This window comes from Ahaetulla prasina, chromosome 13 (genome assembly GCF_028640845.1).
Source record: "Ahaetulla prasina isolate Xishuangbanna chromosome 13, ASM2864084v1, whole genome shotgun sequence".
Taxonomy (NCBI): domain Eukaryota; kingdom Metazoa; phylum Chordata; class Lepidosauria; order Squamata; family Colubridae; genus Ahaetulla; species Ahaetulla prasina.
The window spans coordinates 20716544-20735701 of NC_080551.1; the positions used below are offsets into that span (position 1 = coordinate 20716544).

At 45.6% G+C, this 19158-nt stretch overlaps 1 protein-coding gene across 1 annotated transcript in view; it reads right to left on the reverse strand.

The window, feature by feature from the left end:
• Positions 1-19158, reverse strand: part of DUOX2 (dual oxidase 2) — a 55117-nt gene that overhangs the window by 34325 nt on the left and 1634 nt on the right. The window contains exons 2-6 of the mRNA XM_058156592.1: positions 7097-7204; positions 4799-4882; positions 4018-4182; positions 1574-1761; positions 568-769 (exon numbers count right to left, since the gene is read on the reverse strand). Of these exons, the coding sequence (XP_058012575.1) occupies positions 568-769; positions 1574-1761; positions 4018-4182; positions 4799-4882; positions 7097-7172 (715 nt within the window). The 5' untranslated portion in view covers positions 7173-7204. The remainder of the gene's footprint in view (positions 1-567; positions 770-1573; positions 1762-4017; positions 4183-4798; positions 4883-7096; positions 7205-19158) is intronic.

Below are 19158 nucleotides of genomic sequence, written 5' to 3' on the forward strand. Positions count from 1 at the left end.
GAAATGTCCGGAGGTCAGGTATTTGACGTAAACCCGGGGGAAGCTCATTCCAGAGTGTGGGTGCCCCCACAGAGAAGGCCCTTCCCCTGGGGGCCGCCAGCCGGCATTGTTTGGCGGACGGCACCCTGAGAAGTCCCTCTCTATGGGAGCGTACGGGTCGGTGGGAGGCATGTGGTAGCAGCAGGCGGTCCCGTAAGTACCCAGGTCCTAAGCCATGGAGCGCTTTAAAGGTCATAACCAACACCTTAAAGTGCACTCGGAAAGCCACAGGCAGCCAGTGCAGCCTGCGCAGGATCGGTGTTACATGGGAGCTAGATCATCCCCTATTAAGGAAGCTCTAGCACAGCGTAGTTGAGTTGCTTGTGACCTCCAAATGTTCCAGTATCCTCAAATACACACCCAACTTTCTATTATTATTATTGTTATTGTTATTGTTATTGTTGTTGTTGTTATTTACAGAAAACTGAACAAAGGCCATGGAAAGAAATGCTCTTAGGTTCCACCCATCTCTCTCCTTCTTTTAGCCTCTTGAAGAGCAGCCGATGGATGACCCCCAGAGTTGCTTACCAAAGATGCCTTGGGTTCCATCCTTCCCTGTAGCTGGATCCAGAGCTTTCCACATCAAGCTGTTCTCTTCCGTCTGCTTTGGGAAGCCGTGTTTCTTTCCAGAAAGTAGCTTTCCTTGGGAGAAACTCCTTAGAGAATCGCTCCAGACGTGCGATGAGCCATAGATGGTGCTTCCATCTAACCAGCCAGTCACCCCATTTATCTGTTGGAGAGCAAAAAGAATAGAATAGAATAGAATTCTTTATTGGCCAAGTGTGATTGGACACACAAGGAATTTGTCTTTGGTGCATAGGCTCTCAGTGTACAAAGAAGAAAAGATACCTTCATCAAGAATCATAAGGTACAACACTTAATGATAGTCATAGAATAGAATAGAATAGAATAGAATAGAATAGAATAGAATAGAAAAGAATAGAATAGAATAGAATTCTTTATTGGCCAAGTGTGATTGGACACACAAGAAATTTGTCTTGGTGCATAGGCTCTCAGTGTACATAAAAGAAAAGGAAGATGGGATAGAGAGTGTAAGGGAATCGGTTAACTCCTGTTCAGACTCTGAACTGCTTGGATTAGAGGAATTGATAAGATGTGAGCAAAGGTGAGTCAATACCACCCCTGCACAGGCTTAATATTCTGAGAGTTGAAATCCACACATCTTAAAGTTGCCAAAGTTGAGAAATGCAGATCCAGAAAATAGCAGATTGCAAAAGTTGCTATGGAGACTATTCAACTCATTTAGGCCACTAACTTCATCTGGCTTTTCTATTGCCTTAAATGTAGGTGTAGTCCTTGAGTCATAGTTTTAAATATATATCTTCCAGAGAAAGCAGCCAAACAAATAAATAAATCCTGAGCATTCCACCCCTTTGTGACAGAAGTTGGCTCAATCTCCTAGAAAATGCCAGCCTAGGGATCTTCTGCCTCACCCCATTCCTGCCCTTTTCGCTGGAATTCTACCTGCAGAGGGAGGAATGGATGTGGCACAGATAGCAAAGGGCATTTTTACCATCTCTCGGGGGTTGTTGGGGCTTCGTCCCGTTCCTGCAGCCCAACTCATTCTCTGGAAGGGCAGGACAACCTCTTGAGAGTTGCCGGGATCAAAGACGGGGTCTCCTTGAGGGATCTCCAGGTTAAGGAATTCAGCCGGGCAGCCCGGATTGTTGGCTTCTGAAATCTCTGCCAGCACGTGGAAACCTGCCAGATATCCAAAACTGGGAAGGTTAGAGAAATGAATTGCAATGGATGATGTATAAGAGAAAGAAAGGAAGGAAGGAAGGAAGGAAGGAAGGAAGGAAGGAAGGAAGGAAGGAAGGAAGGAAGGAAGGAAGGAAGAAGACAAAGAAAGGAAGGAAGGAAGGGAGGGAGGGAGGGAGGAAGGAAGGAAGGAAGGAAGAAGGAAAGAAAGAAAGAAAGAAAGAAAGATGACAAAGAAAGGAAGGAAGGGAGGGAGGGAGGGAGGGAGGGAGGCAGGCAGGCAGGCAGGCAGGAAAGCCCAGAAAAACAAAACAAAAAAAATTAGTAAGTATCAAGAAAACAAAAATTAGACCAGTGTTCTGAATAAATGTGTGTGTGTGTGTGTGTGTGTGTGTGTGTGTGTGTGTGTGTATTTGTGTGAGTTTTTGTGTACGTGTGTAAATTCTAGTACGTGCAACATCTTAACCAGGTCTATTGACAATCTATTGGGCATGTCTGTAAAGATTCAAAACTTGGCTACTTTAATCTTGACTGGGCCTTTTTCATGGTCAGCATGTTGTGTTGGGCCAGGCAGCCCATGGCACTCTTTGCTTATCTAACCATTTATACAACTGCCCCTCTCACAACAGGGGAAAACCGAAGGCTGAAACCAAAACAGAAGAAAAGTACCAACAACAAGGTCCACTTCTGGTTTGAAAATCAGACTTGAGAATTGAGACGAAGAGACCTGTATATAGAGACCTGTATATAGAGATTTCAAGACTGCATAGATTTGCAAACTAATGCTGGGGGAAGGGTTTAATTTTTGGGGGTAAATCCAGAGGGAACACATTTTAGTTTTATCTGGTTTCCAGACGGTGCAGAATTCAGTTCAGTTCTGCACTGTATTTCTGCCTCTATTGCTTTGGATTCTTCAGGACCGCCTTTCAAACAATTTTTTTTTTAAATTGCGCCAAAGGATTTCTTTTTACATTCTTGTATCATTTGCTTGAAATGATGCAATTTGTGACTTTTTTCCAAGCTGCATTTGTTTTTTTTTTAAAAGGCTTAAGGATGTCTTCAGAACTGAGTTCAGGTGGAAAAACAATCTGAATCATTACAGTTGGAAGAAATCGCAGGCTGCATTGATTTTTATCTCTGTCCTCTTTCTCCTGCAGAAAGAGTTCCAGAGAAATCCACCAGCAGGTGTGACCTACTTTATTTATTTATTTAATTTATTTCATCAAGCATGTATAAGATAACAGGTGTAAGTATAGACATGATCATGGATACAAGAGATGGATACGAATAAATGGAGACAGTAGGACAGGGAGGGTAGGCACGTTGGTGCTCTTATGCATGCCCCCTTACAGACCTCTTAGGAATGGGGTGAGGTCAACAATAGACAGTCTAAGGTTAAAGTTTTGGGGGTTTGGGGATGTAACCACAGAGTCAGGTAGTGCATTCCAGGCATTGACCACTCTGTTGCTGAAGTCGTATTTTCTGCAATCGAGTTTGGAGCGCTTTACCTTGAGTTTGTATCTATTGTGTGCTTATTATTGCGGTTGAAGTTGAAGTAGTCATTGACAGGTAGGACGTTGTAGCAGGTAATTTTATATACTACGCTTAGGTCAGACCGAAGGTGGCCTAGTTCTAAACTGTCCAAAATTCCAAGCCTGGTGGCATAAGGGATTCTGTTGCGAGCAGAAGAGTGGAGGACTCTTCTCGTGAAGTATCTCTGGCCTCGCTCAATTGTATTAATGTCTCATATGCAATGCGGGTTCCAGGCAGACGAGCTGTATTCGAGAATTGGTCTAGCAAAGGTTTTGTATGCTCTAGTTTGCAGTACAATATTACTGGAGAAGAAGCTTCGCAAGATTAGGTTAACGACCTTTAATGCTTTTTTAGCAATGCTGTTACGGTGAGCTCTGGCACTTAGATCATTAGAGATGAGTAATCCAATGTCCTTGACAGAGTGAGGGTTGTCTACGAGGTCGTATCCGCCCAGCTTGCATTTAGTATTCTGACATATATTTTTTTGCCAGTGTTGAAGACAGAGCATTTGTTGGTTGAGATTTGGAGTTGCCAATTGTTTGAACCATTCTGACACAGAGTCAATGTCTCTTTATAGGGCAGTAGCAGAAGATCTAAGGTCTTCTAAAGTCCAAGATCACGATCTAAGTTTCAGTTGGTGGAAAGACCCTTAGCAAATGTTTTCCCTTCCAGAAAGGATCAAAGACATGAGGGGAATGTCTGGATCAAAAGACTGCCTCTTACCCAAAAAAACCCCAAGCACTGTTCGGTTCTTCTCAGAAGGCAAACCGGAATCTCCTTGGGCCACCACGTTGCTAAGCCGGCGGGCATTGGGCACACGAGGTTCCTGCAGGGCCTGGTATACCCCATCTGCATAATTAGCAGGGAGTAGACGTGACAACCGTGAACCTAAAAGGAAGAAATCAACATGTCGATATGAGATGGGAGTGGGGCAAAATATGGCAGAAAGTTCATGAGAAATTCCTTGAGAATACTTTGGACAGACAAGAAAAGATGTTGTTGGATCATTGAACCTTCTTCAAGGCACAAAACACCAGGCCCAAATTATCTTACTTTAGATGGCTGAGGAACTCTGGGAGTTGAAGTCCACAAGTCTTAAAGGGACCAAGGTTGGAGACCCCTGCTTTAGGCAATGACCCAGCTATCTAGAGAAGATAATGCCCACTAAGATCAATAAAACTCAAGTTGAGAACTTCAGCCTTAAATAACCAACGATTCATCTAGGTTGGACATTATGAAGATCAGATAAGCCTTGGTGGCGCAGTGGTTAGAGTGTAGTACTGCAGGCTACTTCTACTGACTGCCCGCTGCCTGCAATTTGGCAGATCGAATCTCACCAGGCTCAAGGTTGACTCAGCCTTCCATCCTTCCAAGGTGGGTAAAATGAGGACCCAGATTGTTGGGGGCAAGAGGCTGACTCTGTAAACCGCTTAGAGGGGCTGTAAAAGCACTGTGAAGTGGTATATAAGTCTAAGTCCTAAGTGCTAAGTTGCATCTTGCTTACCTGCTGAGTTGTGTTTATGATACATGAGGTTGTTGTACCAGCCATCATAACGTTGAATTTCCCAGTGGATGTTTTCTTGGGCACCTGGAAATAAAGCAGGCAAGGAAGAATACATTTTGGAAAACAAGGCAATTGGGAACAAAATTGAATTCCAGTGAAAATCAGGTCCGGTTCTTCCAGTGGAATCAACATTGAAAATCCAATAACAATCCCTTCTGTTTAGAAAGAAGAGTTGGCTACTGAATCCTTACTTCAAGTGAGTGTTTTTCCAACTGTATTCTGCTCAATGGGAATGGCCAAAAGTCAACCATAATGCCTTTTAAAAGAACCAAGTTGTCAGGCCTGGAAGCCATGTTACCTTGGTGCCTTCAGGATCTAGGCCTGCCACAATCCTACCATGGGAAGTTGGGGGGGAGGGGTTGAATGAGTGAAGTAGTATTAGCCATAATAAAACTTTGCAGAGAAGTTCAAGGCCATGGTGTCTGACAGCTGTGCTGAGAAGAAAGTGGAGGTTGTCTTTTGTACGTGCAGGAGCTGATCGGAGCAGTGGCGGACATGTGGGAGTAGTGGGCAAGGTCTTGAACTTTCTTTTGGATGAGGAAAACCTGGAAGCTCTCAGATTCGGGTTTTCCCAGATGTGCCAATATGACATCTCTAATAAAAATTAGCTTTGAGGAATTGCAAGCCTCGGAGTTTGATTTCATTGGGGGTGTTACTTGGAACCCTGACACCAAGTCTACTTCTAACTAGGTTATATCTCTCTCCCGCTTCTCCATGATAATGGATGGAAACTTCAACACTACTCTCTGTAGTTGATCCTCCATCTACATAGATGGAGGATCTACTCAATATAACATTGAGTTATATTTAACTCAAGGCAAGACACAAGTCAGACCTCCACCCAAATGTTAAGAGATTACTATTGAGATCAAGTTGGTCATTTGATCTACAGTTTAGGTTCTCCAAAAAGGCAAATAAAATGTTTACGGGATTGAATTGAGCTTCCTCTTTCTTTAAAAATATAATAAATATTAAATATCCTAAGTTTGTTAGCCATCCTTCCTCCTTCTTGAGGAGGGAAGGCTCACATCCTTAGGACTATTTTATAATCACATTTAAAAAAAAAAAGATGAAAGAGAAACTCACACAAAGAAAAAGATACAAAAGAGACGGGCCTCTGGTGGCTCAGCAGACTAAGTCTGTCTGTTATTAACACAGCTGCTTGCAATTACTGCAAGTTCAAGTCCCACCAGGCCCAAGGTTGACTCAGCCTTCCATCCTTTATAAGGTAGGTAAAATGAGGACCCAGATTGTTGGGGGCAATAAAGTTGACTTTGTATATAATATACAAATGGATGAAGACTATTGCTTAACACAGTGTAAGCCGCCCTGAGACTTCGGAGAAGGGCGAGATATAAATTCAAATAAAAAAAAAAGAATCTAGGCAATTGAATGGTGGGAATATTAGGGAATTAAATTATAAACTTCTTCACATAAGTAAAAAATGAAACTATAGATTTTTCAGATTTTGTATGAAAGTTGGAGCCTACATTTCAATACATCTCTATGGAGGGTGGCAAGGAACCTATATAGTTTTCAAACTGGACTGCCTGATCTTCATCAGTGACAGGTAGCCATGTCAGTCCCTCTACTATTGGAGGCTGAGAAAAAAAAACAAGGGAGAGAACAATTATTCCCACATTCTGCATGGGATTTTTCAGAAGAATGTGTGGATGACATCCGTGGGAACATTGTGCTAAAAGCGATGGTCCATCTTCACCCACACATCTCCTCTAAGGTTCTCAGGGGTGAAATGCTCCCGGTTCAGACCGGATCTCCCGATCCGGTAGCGATGGTGGTGGGTGGTTTGAAGAACCGGTAGCAAAAATCCCTCCCCCCCATGCCCAGCTGCGCTGCGCAATCATCATTTTTACTTTTAAAAGCATTTTTTCTTCGGCTGAAAAAATGCTTTTAAAAGTTTTTTAAAAAAGCCTCTGATGATTGCACAGCTCAGCTGGGATCGTCAGAGGCTTTTAAAAGCATTTTTTACAACCTCTTCGGCTGAGGAGGTTGTAGAAAAAATGCTTTTAAAAGTAAGTAAAAAAAAAAAAGTTGGCCACGCCCACCCAGTCACATTAACACCCCCACCAAGCCATGCCCACAGAACCAGTAGTAACAAATTTTACATTTCATCACTGAGCAACACCTTCAGTGGATGATGGTCCTGGCCCTTCTGGAGATGGTAGTGAAATTTGTTCTCATTCAGGGAACCAGTTGGTGGGGAAAAAATTGACTCACCTGCGTTGTGCCACGAATGTGTCAAAGCCAACAAAAGGCCAATAAGAAAACCAGGGATTTTTTCCATTGTCCCCATGTCTTGAGATGGGGAAGAAGGTGGATGTCTTCCTGAAAGTGGAAAGAAAAAGATTTGCAGCTGACCACCTTGATAATAAATAAAATAAGGGACATAAAAATATTTGCAGATCCCTCGCATCCTGGACATAAACTGTTTCAACTCCTACCCTCAAAACGACGCTATAGAGCACTGCACACCGGAACAACTAGACACAAGAACAGTTTTTTCCCGAAGGCCATCACTCTGCTAAACAAATAATTCCCTCAACACTGTCAGACTATTTACTGAATCTGCACTACTATTAATCTTCTCATAGTTCCCATCACCAATCTCTTTCCACTTATGACTGTATGACTATAACTTGTTGCTGGCAATCCTTATGATTTATATTGATATATTGATCATCAATTGTGTTGTAAATGTTGTACCTTGATGAACGTATCTTTTCTTTTATGGACACTGAGAGCATATGCACCAAGACAAATTCCTTGTGTGTCCAATCACACTTGGCCAATAAAATTCTATTCTATTCTATTCTAAAGTCATTGACTGCACAACTCTGGACCTTCTCACCACCCTAGGACAGACCACCATTTTCCAAAGAAATGATCTGAAAATATGTTTGGATTGACCTTTTTCTGAAGTGTTTAGGGAGAATTGAGTAGAAATAACAAGAGGTAGCATGTTGACTTCTTCTTTTTTTTTTAAAGTAATAATAATGAGTACTTGAGTGAAGAAGTGGTTGGCTGGTTGTTCACCTTGGTCTACTAGGGAGCATATGTGGTTCTTTCTAAGCCCTCTTTAGAACTTGGGGTGGAGAAAGAGGTTGAAGGAGATGCTTTTCTTTGTTCTCTCTGCCAAAGGAGGTCACCCCATCATTAAGAATCTGGAATGTTTCAATTGCTCAGGGAGGTAAAGAGACGTTTTATTCAAATTGTAGGTGTTTAGTGGGAACGGAGAAGTTGCTGACAACAGGGTCCGCGCAAAACGGTTAACCCATCAGGGAAAGAAGTAGGGGAAGAGTTCAGGCAACAATCAACAATAGCTGTAACCAGGGGTGGGGCTGCTGGGGGTTCTCAGGGCTTCGGGAGAACCTCAAGATTCTGTGCAGTTTGGAGAACCCCCAAATCCCACTACTGGCTGGCCCCACCCTGCCCACCCCGCCCCTCTCAGGAGTCCCCACGCAGCCCGTTTTGGATGCAGGTAAGTGCAGGGAGTGCACGGAGGCTTAGGGACGGCGAAAAACGGGCCTACTGGAAGTTCGAGAAGGCCAGAAACGTGCCTCTGGAGGAGCCTCCAGGGCCTGGGGTGGCCGGTTTTGCCTTCCCGGAGACTCGAACAAAGCCTCTGGAGGCAAAAAAGGTCCCCACACTGGTCATGGTGCAGGAGGCCGACTAGGACACGCCCACCATGGCCACACCCAGCCAGCAATCGGGCAGCGAGACCCTTGCTAACCTTTTTGAAGCCCACCCCTGGTTGTAACCCGCTTAATTTTGGAGAGATTGGGGTCTATTCTTGTGAGACGGGCGGTCATATAAGGTTGATAAATAAATAAATAAATAAATAAATAAATAAATAAATAAATAAATAAATAAATAAATAAACAAATAATAAAAATATTCTATAATTGTGTAAACCATAAATGTCCCTGTGAAGGAGGTATTTCTGAATTGTGATGCAAATGCAGATAGTCCCCGGTTCAGGATGATTCATTTAGTAGCCATTCAAAATTACAACAGCATTGGGGAGGGGGGGAAATGTGATTTACAACCAATCCTCACACTTATGAATGCCAGTCTCCCTACGATCACATGATCAAAATTTGGGTGTTTGGCAACCAGCAGGAATTTACAATGCAATGTCCCAAGGGGTTTGTGTGTGTCATGTGATTGCCCGTTGTGACCTTCCCAACCGGCTTCTGACAAGGAAAGTCAACGGTGAAAGGTGGATTTGTTTAACGACCGCACGATTCATTTAATGACTAATATACCCTCAACAACTAGAGCAAGAAAGTTCATAAAATAGAGCAGCATGCTTAATCACTTAACTCCCACCTTGCTTAGCAACAGAAATTCGGTCACATATCAAGGACTAACTGTACTTTTGCACTAGATATAGCCATGGGTCGAAGGCATTCAGAACCATCGCACAATCTTGTAAACTAGTGGTGGGATTCAAATAATTTAACAACCGGTTCTCTGCCCTAATGATTTCTTCCAACAACCAGTTCACCAAACTGCTCAGAAAGTTAACAACCGGTTCTCCCGAAGTGGTGCGAACTGGCTGAATCCCACCACTGTTGTAAACCCATGGCCAGGCATGTGTGTCTCGTGTCCCACTCCTCCGCTGACGGCCGGGTCAGGGAAATCCGAATCAGGCGTGCCTCTGCAGCTCTGCCAAAGTCCCAGCAAAGTCCTCAGGGCAGGCAGGAGACCAGAAAGTGACTTCAGCAAGATATGTTTAGACTTTGCCTGACTCAGAGAATGCCAGAAAGCAGGTCCTTTATATAGGCCATGGGGTGTGGCTCCATGACTCAGCACTTATCCAGGCCTGCCCCTCCCTTCCTTCTGTTGCCTCCGTCTATCAAGTCTTCTGACACGAGGGTCACTCCAGTCTGCAGCTGTTGGGAATTGACCTCCTCAGGCTCACATGCTGTGGAGGAGGGGAGGTCTAGTTGCTCCGTTTGCCTGGGCATGGAGCCAGAGCTGGGGGCTGGAGGTACTTCTTCCTCTTCAGCCTGTCTGGGCATGGAGCCAGGGCTGGGGCCGGGAGGCATACTAGGGCATTCCTCCGTGTTCGGAAGCAGATAAGAAGGCCCCGGCTGTGGTGAGATCGGACGAGACACAACAGTGTGTGAGTTTTGCAAGTGGTGGAATTTACGTTTAATCTGCCTTTTCCATAGCTCCACCCCAGGGGTGGGTTCTACTTACTTTTACTACCGGTTCGCAAAGGGAGTGCACACATCGTCCCTAATGACATCCGGGTGGGTGGTTGGGTGGGTGGAGCCTCCTGCCAATTTTACTACCGGTTCACAACAAACCAGACCGAACCGGGAGCAACCCACCACTACTCCACCCTGGTTCCAGCCCTGCCCATTGGAGACCCTGGCCTCATTCCCCTTTTCACCCTCCGGTTGAAAAGCCAGACCCGGATTTTCCCCAGTAAATGGAATATTTTCTGCGCCCTATCAGCAAAGAACAATGCTTTGCTTGCCCGAAGATATTGAACATCAAATTTTAAAAGCCCCAAAACTTGCTGCAGGCAATTCTACCTCATCTCTCTCACACACACACAGACAAACCGTCCTCTGGCCACAGTTTGGCACATCACTTATACAAATACACCCCACGTGTGGGAAACGGTTGGGTCACATTATTTCACAAGACTTTGCGTGGACATACTGTCGGGAAGGAGGGAGCAAGGCCCATCATTAACTTTGAAAAGAAATCTTTACCCCACTCAAATCCTGCACCGTGGCTACCGTATCCGGAACGGATCTTCCTTGCGTCAACCACGTTCCGGGAAGTAAGGATCCATCTACGTTTGATGGCAATGGAAGCGGATTACGGAAGAGAAGCTGCCCGGTTACCGGTAAAGAAAAACAGGTAGGGAGTGCAGAAAAGAAATTTTTAAAAATCACCGAGAAATAGGAAGACAAAACCAAGAGGGAAGGAGAAAAACTGGTTTTTTTTTTGGCAAAGGAGGAAGAAAAGACCTCAGGAGGATACACAGGGTTTTCCCCCTTGTGCTAAAGATAGGAGTCTAAAGGTATTTGGATGCTGTAATATTTGCAAGCAGGAGAAGAGAGGAAGGAAAAAGTAAAAAAACCAACAACCACACCACAGAATTTCCCTCTGGTTTGGCAATCGGGAGGCAATCGGGGGGCCACCTGCAGAGACCGAACAACCAGGACATGAATACAGAATAACAAGAGCTGGAAGGGACCTTGCGGGTCATCTAGTCCAACCCCCAGCTCAAGCAGAGGGGTAAAAGAGCCACATGCGGCTCCAGAGCCGCAGGTTGCTGACCCCTGCTTGAAGCCGTTGTGCAGCTAGAAGCAGGATCTTTCAGCGATGGGAACAGAATTTAGAAATATGCTAAACCAGGGGTCTCCAACCTTGGCAACTTTAAGACCTGTGGACTCCAACTCCCAGAATTCTGGGAGTTGAAGTCCAATAGTCTTAAAGTTGCCAAGGTTGGAGACCCCTGCACTAAACAATGCTTAATCAGGGGTCCTCGGTGCGCCCTGAGCTTGATTCTTTTCTTGCAAGACCTTTCATTACGCAAACTAGGTAACCTCATCACTGCTAGCGCTTAATAATATTTAATAAGCAAGCAGCTCTTGCCTTCCAACCATGGAGATTTGAAGAGGGAAGTCAAAACCCCTTGAAGGACCTTTCCTCCACTATTGACTTAAAGAAGCTTTCCATCCATCCTCGAGTGGGCCGAAAGCTAAACCGAGGTGACGTTGGCTGTTCTTCATGCCAATTTTTCTCTATTTTTCTCTGTTCTCTCTGTTGCCAGTAACTTTAATTCCCTGATTTCCCGAGAGAAAAGCATGGTAAAGCTTTTCTGATTTCTCAGTTTGTTTGGATTTTATCCCTTCCTTCCTTCCTTCCTTCCTTCCTTCCTTCCTTCCTTCCTTCCTTCCTTCCTTCCTTCCTTCCTTCCCTCCCTCCTTCCTCCCTCCCTCCCTGTTTTTTTCCTTCCTTCAGTCCCTCCCTCCCTCCCTCCTTTCTTCCTCCCTTCCTCCCCCCCTCCCTCCCTCCTTCCTTCCTTCCTTCCTCCTTCCTTCCTTCCTCCCTCCTGTTTCCTTCCTTCCTTCCATTCCTCCCTCCTCCTGTTTCCTTCCTTCCTTCCTTCCTTCCTTCCTTCCTTCCATTCCCTCCCTCCCTCCCTGTTTCCGTCCCCCCCTCCCCCCCTCCCTGTTTCCTTCCCTCCTTCCTTCCTTCCCTCCCTCCTTCCTTCCTTCCTTCCTTCCCTCCTTCCTTCCTTCCATTCCTCCTCCCTCCTGTTTCCTTCCTTCCTTCCATTCCCTCCCTCCCTCCCTGTTTCCTTCCTTCTTTCCTTCCTTCCTTCCATTCCGTCCCTCCCTCCCTGTTTCCGTCCCTCCCTCCCTCCCTGTTTCCTTCCTTCCTTCCTTCCTTCCTTCCTTCCTTCCTTCCTTCCTTCCTTCCTTCCTTCCTTCCTTCCTCCCTTTCTTCCTCTCATACCTTTGAGGTTCCCCTTGCATTCTGCTGGCATAAAGGAGGAAATTGTTCCCTAAGACTGTAACAGCTCAGGAAAAGAATATGAGTACTTTTGTTTCCACATGGAGACCTGCTTCCAAACTTCATGCTTGATGTGGAGAAGAATGAAACTCTGACTTTGGGTTCAACTGATTAGACTGCTAGACCTCTATAGAAATGGCTGGTTCATATTATTATGAAAAAGCAAAAACCTGTGTTTTGATTTTGTTGCCTTATTTTACTGTAACAAGGGATGTGGTGGCTCAGTGGCTAAGACGCTGAGCTTGTCAATCGAAAGGTTGGCAGTCCAGCGGTTCAAATCCCTAGTGCCACATCACGGGGTGAGCTCCTGTTAATTGTCCCAGCTTCTGCCAACCTAGCAGTTCGAAAGCACCTAAAAAATGCAAATAGAAAAATAGGGACCACCTTTGGTGGGAAGGTCACAGCGTTCCGTGCGCCTTTGGCATTGAGTCATGCTCAAGACGCCTTTGGACAACGTTGGCTCTTCGGCTTAGAAACGGAGATGAGCACCGTTAAATGTTAAAAATGTTAATGATCAAAATAAAAATAAAGCCCGGAACAAGCTCAAGATGCCTTAAGCTTCTCTTACTCCCGTGGAATGAAATCACGAAGACCCAGAAGAAGATAAGATACAGCCAGGGGCATCTTTGCATTGTTCAAGTGCAAGTGGAACATAGTGCAAGAAGAACACTTTCATCTTTACAACATGATTAGCCCACATCTTTAAAACTTGAGCTGTGATGCAAACAAGCTCTTGAAAATTAAACATCTCCTGGCAAGAATGTCTAAAGACTGTAAACATTCTCTTTGGCTGAGCAGTTGTACGTTGTTTTAAAAAAAGGAAGGAAGGAAGGAAGGAAGGAAGGAAGGAAGGAAGGAAGGAAGGAAGGAAGGAAGGAAAATTAAAATGAAGTCCTAGAAAGGAAGTCTCTCTGTGTCTCTCTCTCTCTCTCCCCCTCTCTCCCTCTCTCTTTCTCCCTCCCTCTCTCTCTCTCCACCTCCCCTCTCTTTCCTTCTCTCTCTCCTCCCCTCTCTCTCTCCCTCTCTCCTCCCCTCTCCTCCCTCCTCCCCTCTCTCCTCCTCTCTCCTCCCCTCTCCCCTCCTCTCTCCTCCCCTCTCTCCTCCCCTCTCTCTGTGTTACTCTTTGGGGAGGGGCAAGTATGGTGCAAGCACCTGCAACTTCCCCACCTGGATCTAGATATGAAAAGAAAATTCCCTGGTCTTAAAAATGGTAAACTTTGCTTGTTGTCAACTCACTGAACAGTTACCGGGTTTCCTCCGTCCCCGGTAAGTGGATTTCTGAGAATTTCCTCAAGTTTGCTTCAAAAGCACTGATTCATCCTATCATTTACAAGATCTAGAGAATTCTCTCTTTCTCAACTCTGGGCTTTAAACTCGCCTTGCACCACACAGGGAGAACTGGCCCTTTCTCTGGCAGGATTCATCGCAGAAGCGGAGGCGGCGGCGGGGGGGGGGGGGGAGCAGTGGTGGAGGGGAGTTAAAGATTAATGTCATAAGGTTGAAATCGAACGGCAGGTACGAAGGGACACCTCTGACCTTCTTATTCTCCCCACCCCCTCAAAACCCCTGTCGAAGGATCAAAAAAACAGTCCTTTCAAATGCCAGGATTCTGTTTGGTGGGGATGCCTCAGGCCAGGGGGTCTGCAAACTTGGCTCTTTTGTGGACTTCAACTCCCAGCCAGCTCCCACCCAGCCAGTTTTGCTGGCTGAGGAACTCTGGGAGTTGAAGTCCACAAGTCTTAAAAGAGCCAAGTTTGGCAGACCCCCTGGCCTCAGGCAGATGGAAGTGGAGTCGGATTTTTCAGTTTTCAAAATTATGAAAAAACCATAATGGGAAGGTAAAAGTATTCAGTGCGCTTTTGGCATTGAGTCATGCCGGCCACATGACCATGGAGACGTCTTTGGAACAGAGATGAGCACCGGCCCCTAGAGTCTGGAACGACTAGCACATATGTGCGAGGGGAACCTTTACCTTTACCTCTTAACTTTATCTGTTGCAACAAGCAAAGTTTACCATTTTTAAGACCAGGGAATTTTCTTTTCATATCTCGATCCTGGTGGGGAAGTTGCAGGTGCTTGCACCATACTTGCCCCTCCCCAAAGAGTAACACAGAGAGAGGGGGGAGTGCGAGGGTGAGGGAGAGAGTGGGGAGGGAGAGAGGGAGGGAGAGAGACAGGGAGAGAAGGGGAGGGAGGGAGGGAGAAAGAGAGAGGGAGGGAGAGGGAGAGAGGGGGAGGGAGGGAGGGAGAGAGCATCTAAACCTATGTGCTTCTTCTCAACTCAACTATCTTTTCATTCAGCTCCTACGGCAAAAGTCTTGGTTGCTTGGCTTTATCCACCCGATATTGTCATCGGACTAAGAAAGATCACTTTGCCAATCACACGGACCATAAATGTATATGGGTATATTTTTTACTTGCCTTTGCTTGCTTTCCCAGCCCTCCTCCCGCACCCACCTCAAGCAAATAATTAGCAACTGAATGTGGAAATAGACTTTTGGATCTTATTTGTGCTCATTTGCGCTTCTCTGTATATGAATGGGTTTGAAAAGAGAGATCGTGTTCAAACTTAATACAAGACCGGCCTCAAATGTTGCAGAGAAATATCGCAGCCTCAACTGTCCTTCCGGAGTTCCAGCCAGCTCCCTGTGCCCTCTTCCAAGTTACTCCATTCCATCTTAAATAACAGAATACCAAGGTTGGGAGGGGCCTTGGAGGTCTTCCAGGCGAACTCCATGCTCAAGCAGGAAACCCTACAGCATTTCGGACAGATCGTTGTCCAATCTCTTCTTTAAAACCTCCACGGTCTTTCTTTTTGGCAACATTGCTGGAGGTGGTTTGACTTTGCCTTCTTGGAACAGAGAAAGACAGAGTTGGAAGGGACCTTGGAGGTCCTCTAATCCAGGGCTCCCCAACCTTGGTCCCTTTAAGACTTGTGGACTTCAACTCCCAGAGTCCCTCAGCCAGCAAAGGAAATCTGGCTGAGGAACTCTGGGAGTTGAAGTCCACAAGTCTTAAAGGGACCAAGGTTGGAGACCTCTGCTCTAATCCAACCTCTTACTCAAGCAGGAGACCCTACATACCATTTCAGACAAGTTTCTGTCCAGTCTCTTCTTGAAAACCTCCACTGATGGAGCACCGACAACTTCTGGAGGCAAGCCATTCCACTAATTGTTCTAACAATTACGACATTTCTCCTTATTTCTAGGTTGCTTCTCTCCTTGGTTAGTTTCCATCCATTGCTCCTTGTCTCGCCTTCTGGTGCTTTGGAAAATAAGTTGACTCCCTCTTCTTTGTGACAACCCCTCAAATATTGGAAGACTGATATCACGTCTCCCCTAGTCCCCCCCCCCAGTTTCCTAAAGCAGAGAGCTAGTTACTCATCTGGCTTCATGCTAAGTCAGGACTAATTAAAAAGGGAAAGGGAAAGGTTCCCCTCGCACATATGTGCTATTCGTTCCCAACTCTAGGGGGCGGTGCTCATCTCCGTTTCAAAGCCGAAGAGCCAGCACTGTCCGAAGATGTCTCCGTGGTCATGTGGCTGGCATGACTCAACGCCAAAGGCGCACGGAACGCTGTTCCCTTCCCACCAAAGGTGGTCCCTATTTTTCTACTTGCATTTTTTTTTACGTGCTTTCGAACTGCTAGGTTAGCAGAAGCTGGGACAAGTCACGGGAGCTCACCCCGTTACGCGGCACTAGGGATTCGAACCGCTGAACTGCTGACCTTTCGATCGACAAGCTCAGCGTTTTAGCCACCGAGCCACTGCGTCCCTTCTAATTGCTAAGCTTTTAATTGCTAAACTTCCAACCCAGCACCTCACCATATCAGCTTTTGGGCTGGGAAGGAGGAACTAGCTAACCGAAAGCCATCCAACTGTCATTATCCCTAAGGCAGGACTAGAACTCATGACCTCCCGGTTTTTAACCTGATGCCTTCAACTACTAGCCCAAACAGGTTCTCAGCAGTTGTTAATTAGGTGGTTTAAATCTCCGTGCACCCGCAACTGCCAATCTTTCACCTGGTGTTAATGACATTGGTTTGGCCGGACAAGCACTGACACGCCAGGTTTGCAGGTTCTCAATCCGCAAGATCGAACAGCAGGTTAAAATCACTTCCTTTTCCTCTAAAGTTGCTGCCTAAGTCCTCGGGAAGACACCCGCCGTGCACTTTGGATTTCCTGGTCCGCTTTTGCTCGCAAGTCTCTTCTGCCCATTGCATTCACTTCTCCTAGCTGGGCACGCACGCACACACACCCTGAACGTACACAAAGAGATCCTGAAGGGTGTATAGGGAAGAAAAGACCGGCAGTCTGTTTGTGTTTGATAAATACATCTAAAAGTAATAATTGTAAAAGAACAACCAGGGTATGAATCACCGCGAGATAAAGGTACGTCGGTCGTTACAAAGGCAGAAACTGAAATTTCCCAGCATTGGGAACATTCCTGGATGGTTGTCATCAGATTTTTGATTGTCAATTTGACTTCCTAGGGGTCAGAGGTTTAGCCTGGGGCCCACGTCATTTTGTACCTTACGCAATCTGGATTTTTCTTTTCTTTTTTTTAACTAGGTGAACTTTCCAACAGGGACAGCAAGATTCTACGCCAGCGGACAGGTATGGTGCACCTGTTCGTCATGGTCGCTTTGAAACCACCGTCCGTTGTGGGCCTGTCTCGCCCCATTGACGATCTTGGGATTTTTTCTAACATTCCCAGAGTGGGCTGGAGTCTTCGTCTGAAGTTGGAGTACAGGCGGTCCTGGATTTACGACTACAACGGAGACCAAAATGTATGTTGCTAAGTGAGTCTTGCCCCCGTTTTTTACGATTTTTCTTGCCACTGTTGTCAAGCAAACTGTTGCAATTGTTAAAACGTAACAGTAACCCGGTTGTGGCTCAATGGCTAAGACGCTGAGCTTGTCGATCGAAAGGTCGGCAGTTCAGCGGTTTGAATCCCTAGTGCCGCATAACGGGGTGAGCTCCCGTGACTTGTCTCAGCTTCTGCCAACCTAATAGTTCGAAAGCACGTAAAAAAAAATGCAAGTAGAAAAATAAGGACCACCTTTGGTGGGATGGGAACAGCGTTCTGTGCACTTTTGGCATTGAGTCATGCCGGCCACATGACCACGGAGACATCTTCGGACAGCGCTGGCTCTTCGGCTTTGAAACGGAGATGAGCACTGCCCTCTAGAGTCAGGAACAACTAGCATGTTGTCCAGAATGCAGCTGCGCGGGTGATAGAGGGAGCTACGTGTAGCTCCCATATAACACCGCTCCTGCGCAGACTGCACTGGCTACCTGTGGCCTTTCGAGTGCACTTTAAGGTGTTGGTTACTACCTTTAAAGCGCTCCATGGCTTAGGGCCTGGGTACTTACGGGACCGCCTGCTGTTACCACATGCCTCCCACCGACCCGTACGCTCTCACAGAGAGGGACTTCTCAGGGTGCCGTCCGCCAAGCAATGTCGGCTGGCGGCCCCCAGGGGAAGGGCCTTCTCTGTGGGGGCTCCCACACTCTGGAACGAGCTTCCCCCGGGTTTACGCCAAATACCTGACCTTCGGACATTCCGTCGCGAACTGAAGACACACCTTTTTATTCGCGCGGGGCTGGCTTGAATTGAATTTTATTAATTTTAAATTCTTATTAATTAATTTTAAATGGGTTTTTTTTAGTTTATTGTACATTTTTACTTTTCAGGCTAATTTTAAAATAAGTTTTTTTAATTGCATTTTAAATTGTACATTGTATTATTTGTTTTATTTTTGCCTGTACACCGCCCTGAGTCCTTCGGGAGAAGGGCGGTATAAAAATCGAATAAATAAATAAATAAATAAATAAATAAATAAATAAATAAATAAATAAATGTATGTGCGAGGGGAACCTTTACCTTTTTAACTCGGTTAAGCGAATCTGGCTTTCCCTCTTGATTTTTGCTCGCCAGAAGGGCACAAAATCACCGCGATATAATCACGTGATCTTGGAACTCCGCCATCGTCATAAATGTGAACCTGTTGCCAAGCACCTGAATTTCGATCAGGTGGCCATGGGGAAGCTTTATTTCAGGGCCTCTGTCACTTTGAACGGTCGCTAAACGAACTGTTCTAAATCAAGGACTATCAGTATTGCAACCACTAAAACCCTGGACCTGTTAATCCCAGGGAATGGGTTTTTTTGCTGGGGGAAATGGGGAGGGACGGCATTTTCTTGGAACGGAAGGCCAAAGAATTGGGGAGTTATGAAGAAAGAACAGGTAGAGCACTCCCTCCTCCTTTCTTCCCCAGCTGCTTGTGGCCTAGAGGTGGAGCTCTTGCCTCACAATCAGGAGGTTGCGAGTTCGTTCCTAGGTAGAGACAGATGTAGGGTCTCCTGCTTGGGCAGGGCAGGGGGTTGGACTAGATGACCTGCAAGGTCCCTTCCAATTCTGTTAATCTGTTAATGTCCACAGACTCCAAACAGGGGTCTTTCCAGAGATCTCTTGGAGGGGAAGGTATATATTTCTGCGCAAATCTACATCAATTGATGAAGGTATCTTTTCTTTTATGTACACTGAAAGCATATGCACCAAGACAAATTCCTTGTGTGTCCAATCACACTTGGCCAATAAAAAATTCTATTCTATTCTATTCTATTCTATTCTATTCTATTCTATTCTATTCTATTCTATTCTATTCTATTCTATTCTATTCTATTCCTATGACTATCATTAAGTGTTGTACCTTATGATTCTTGATGAAGG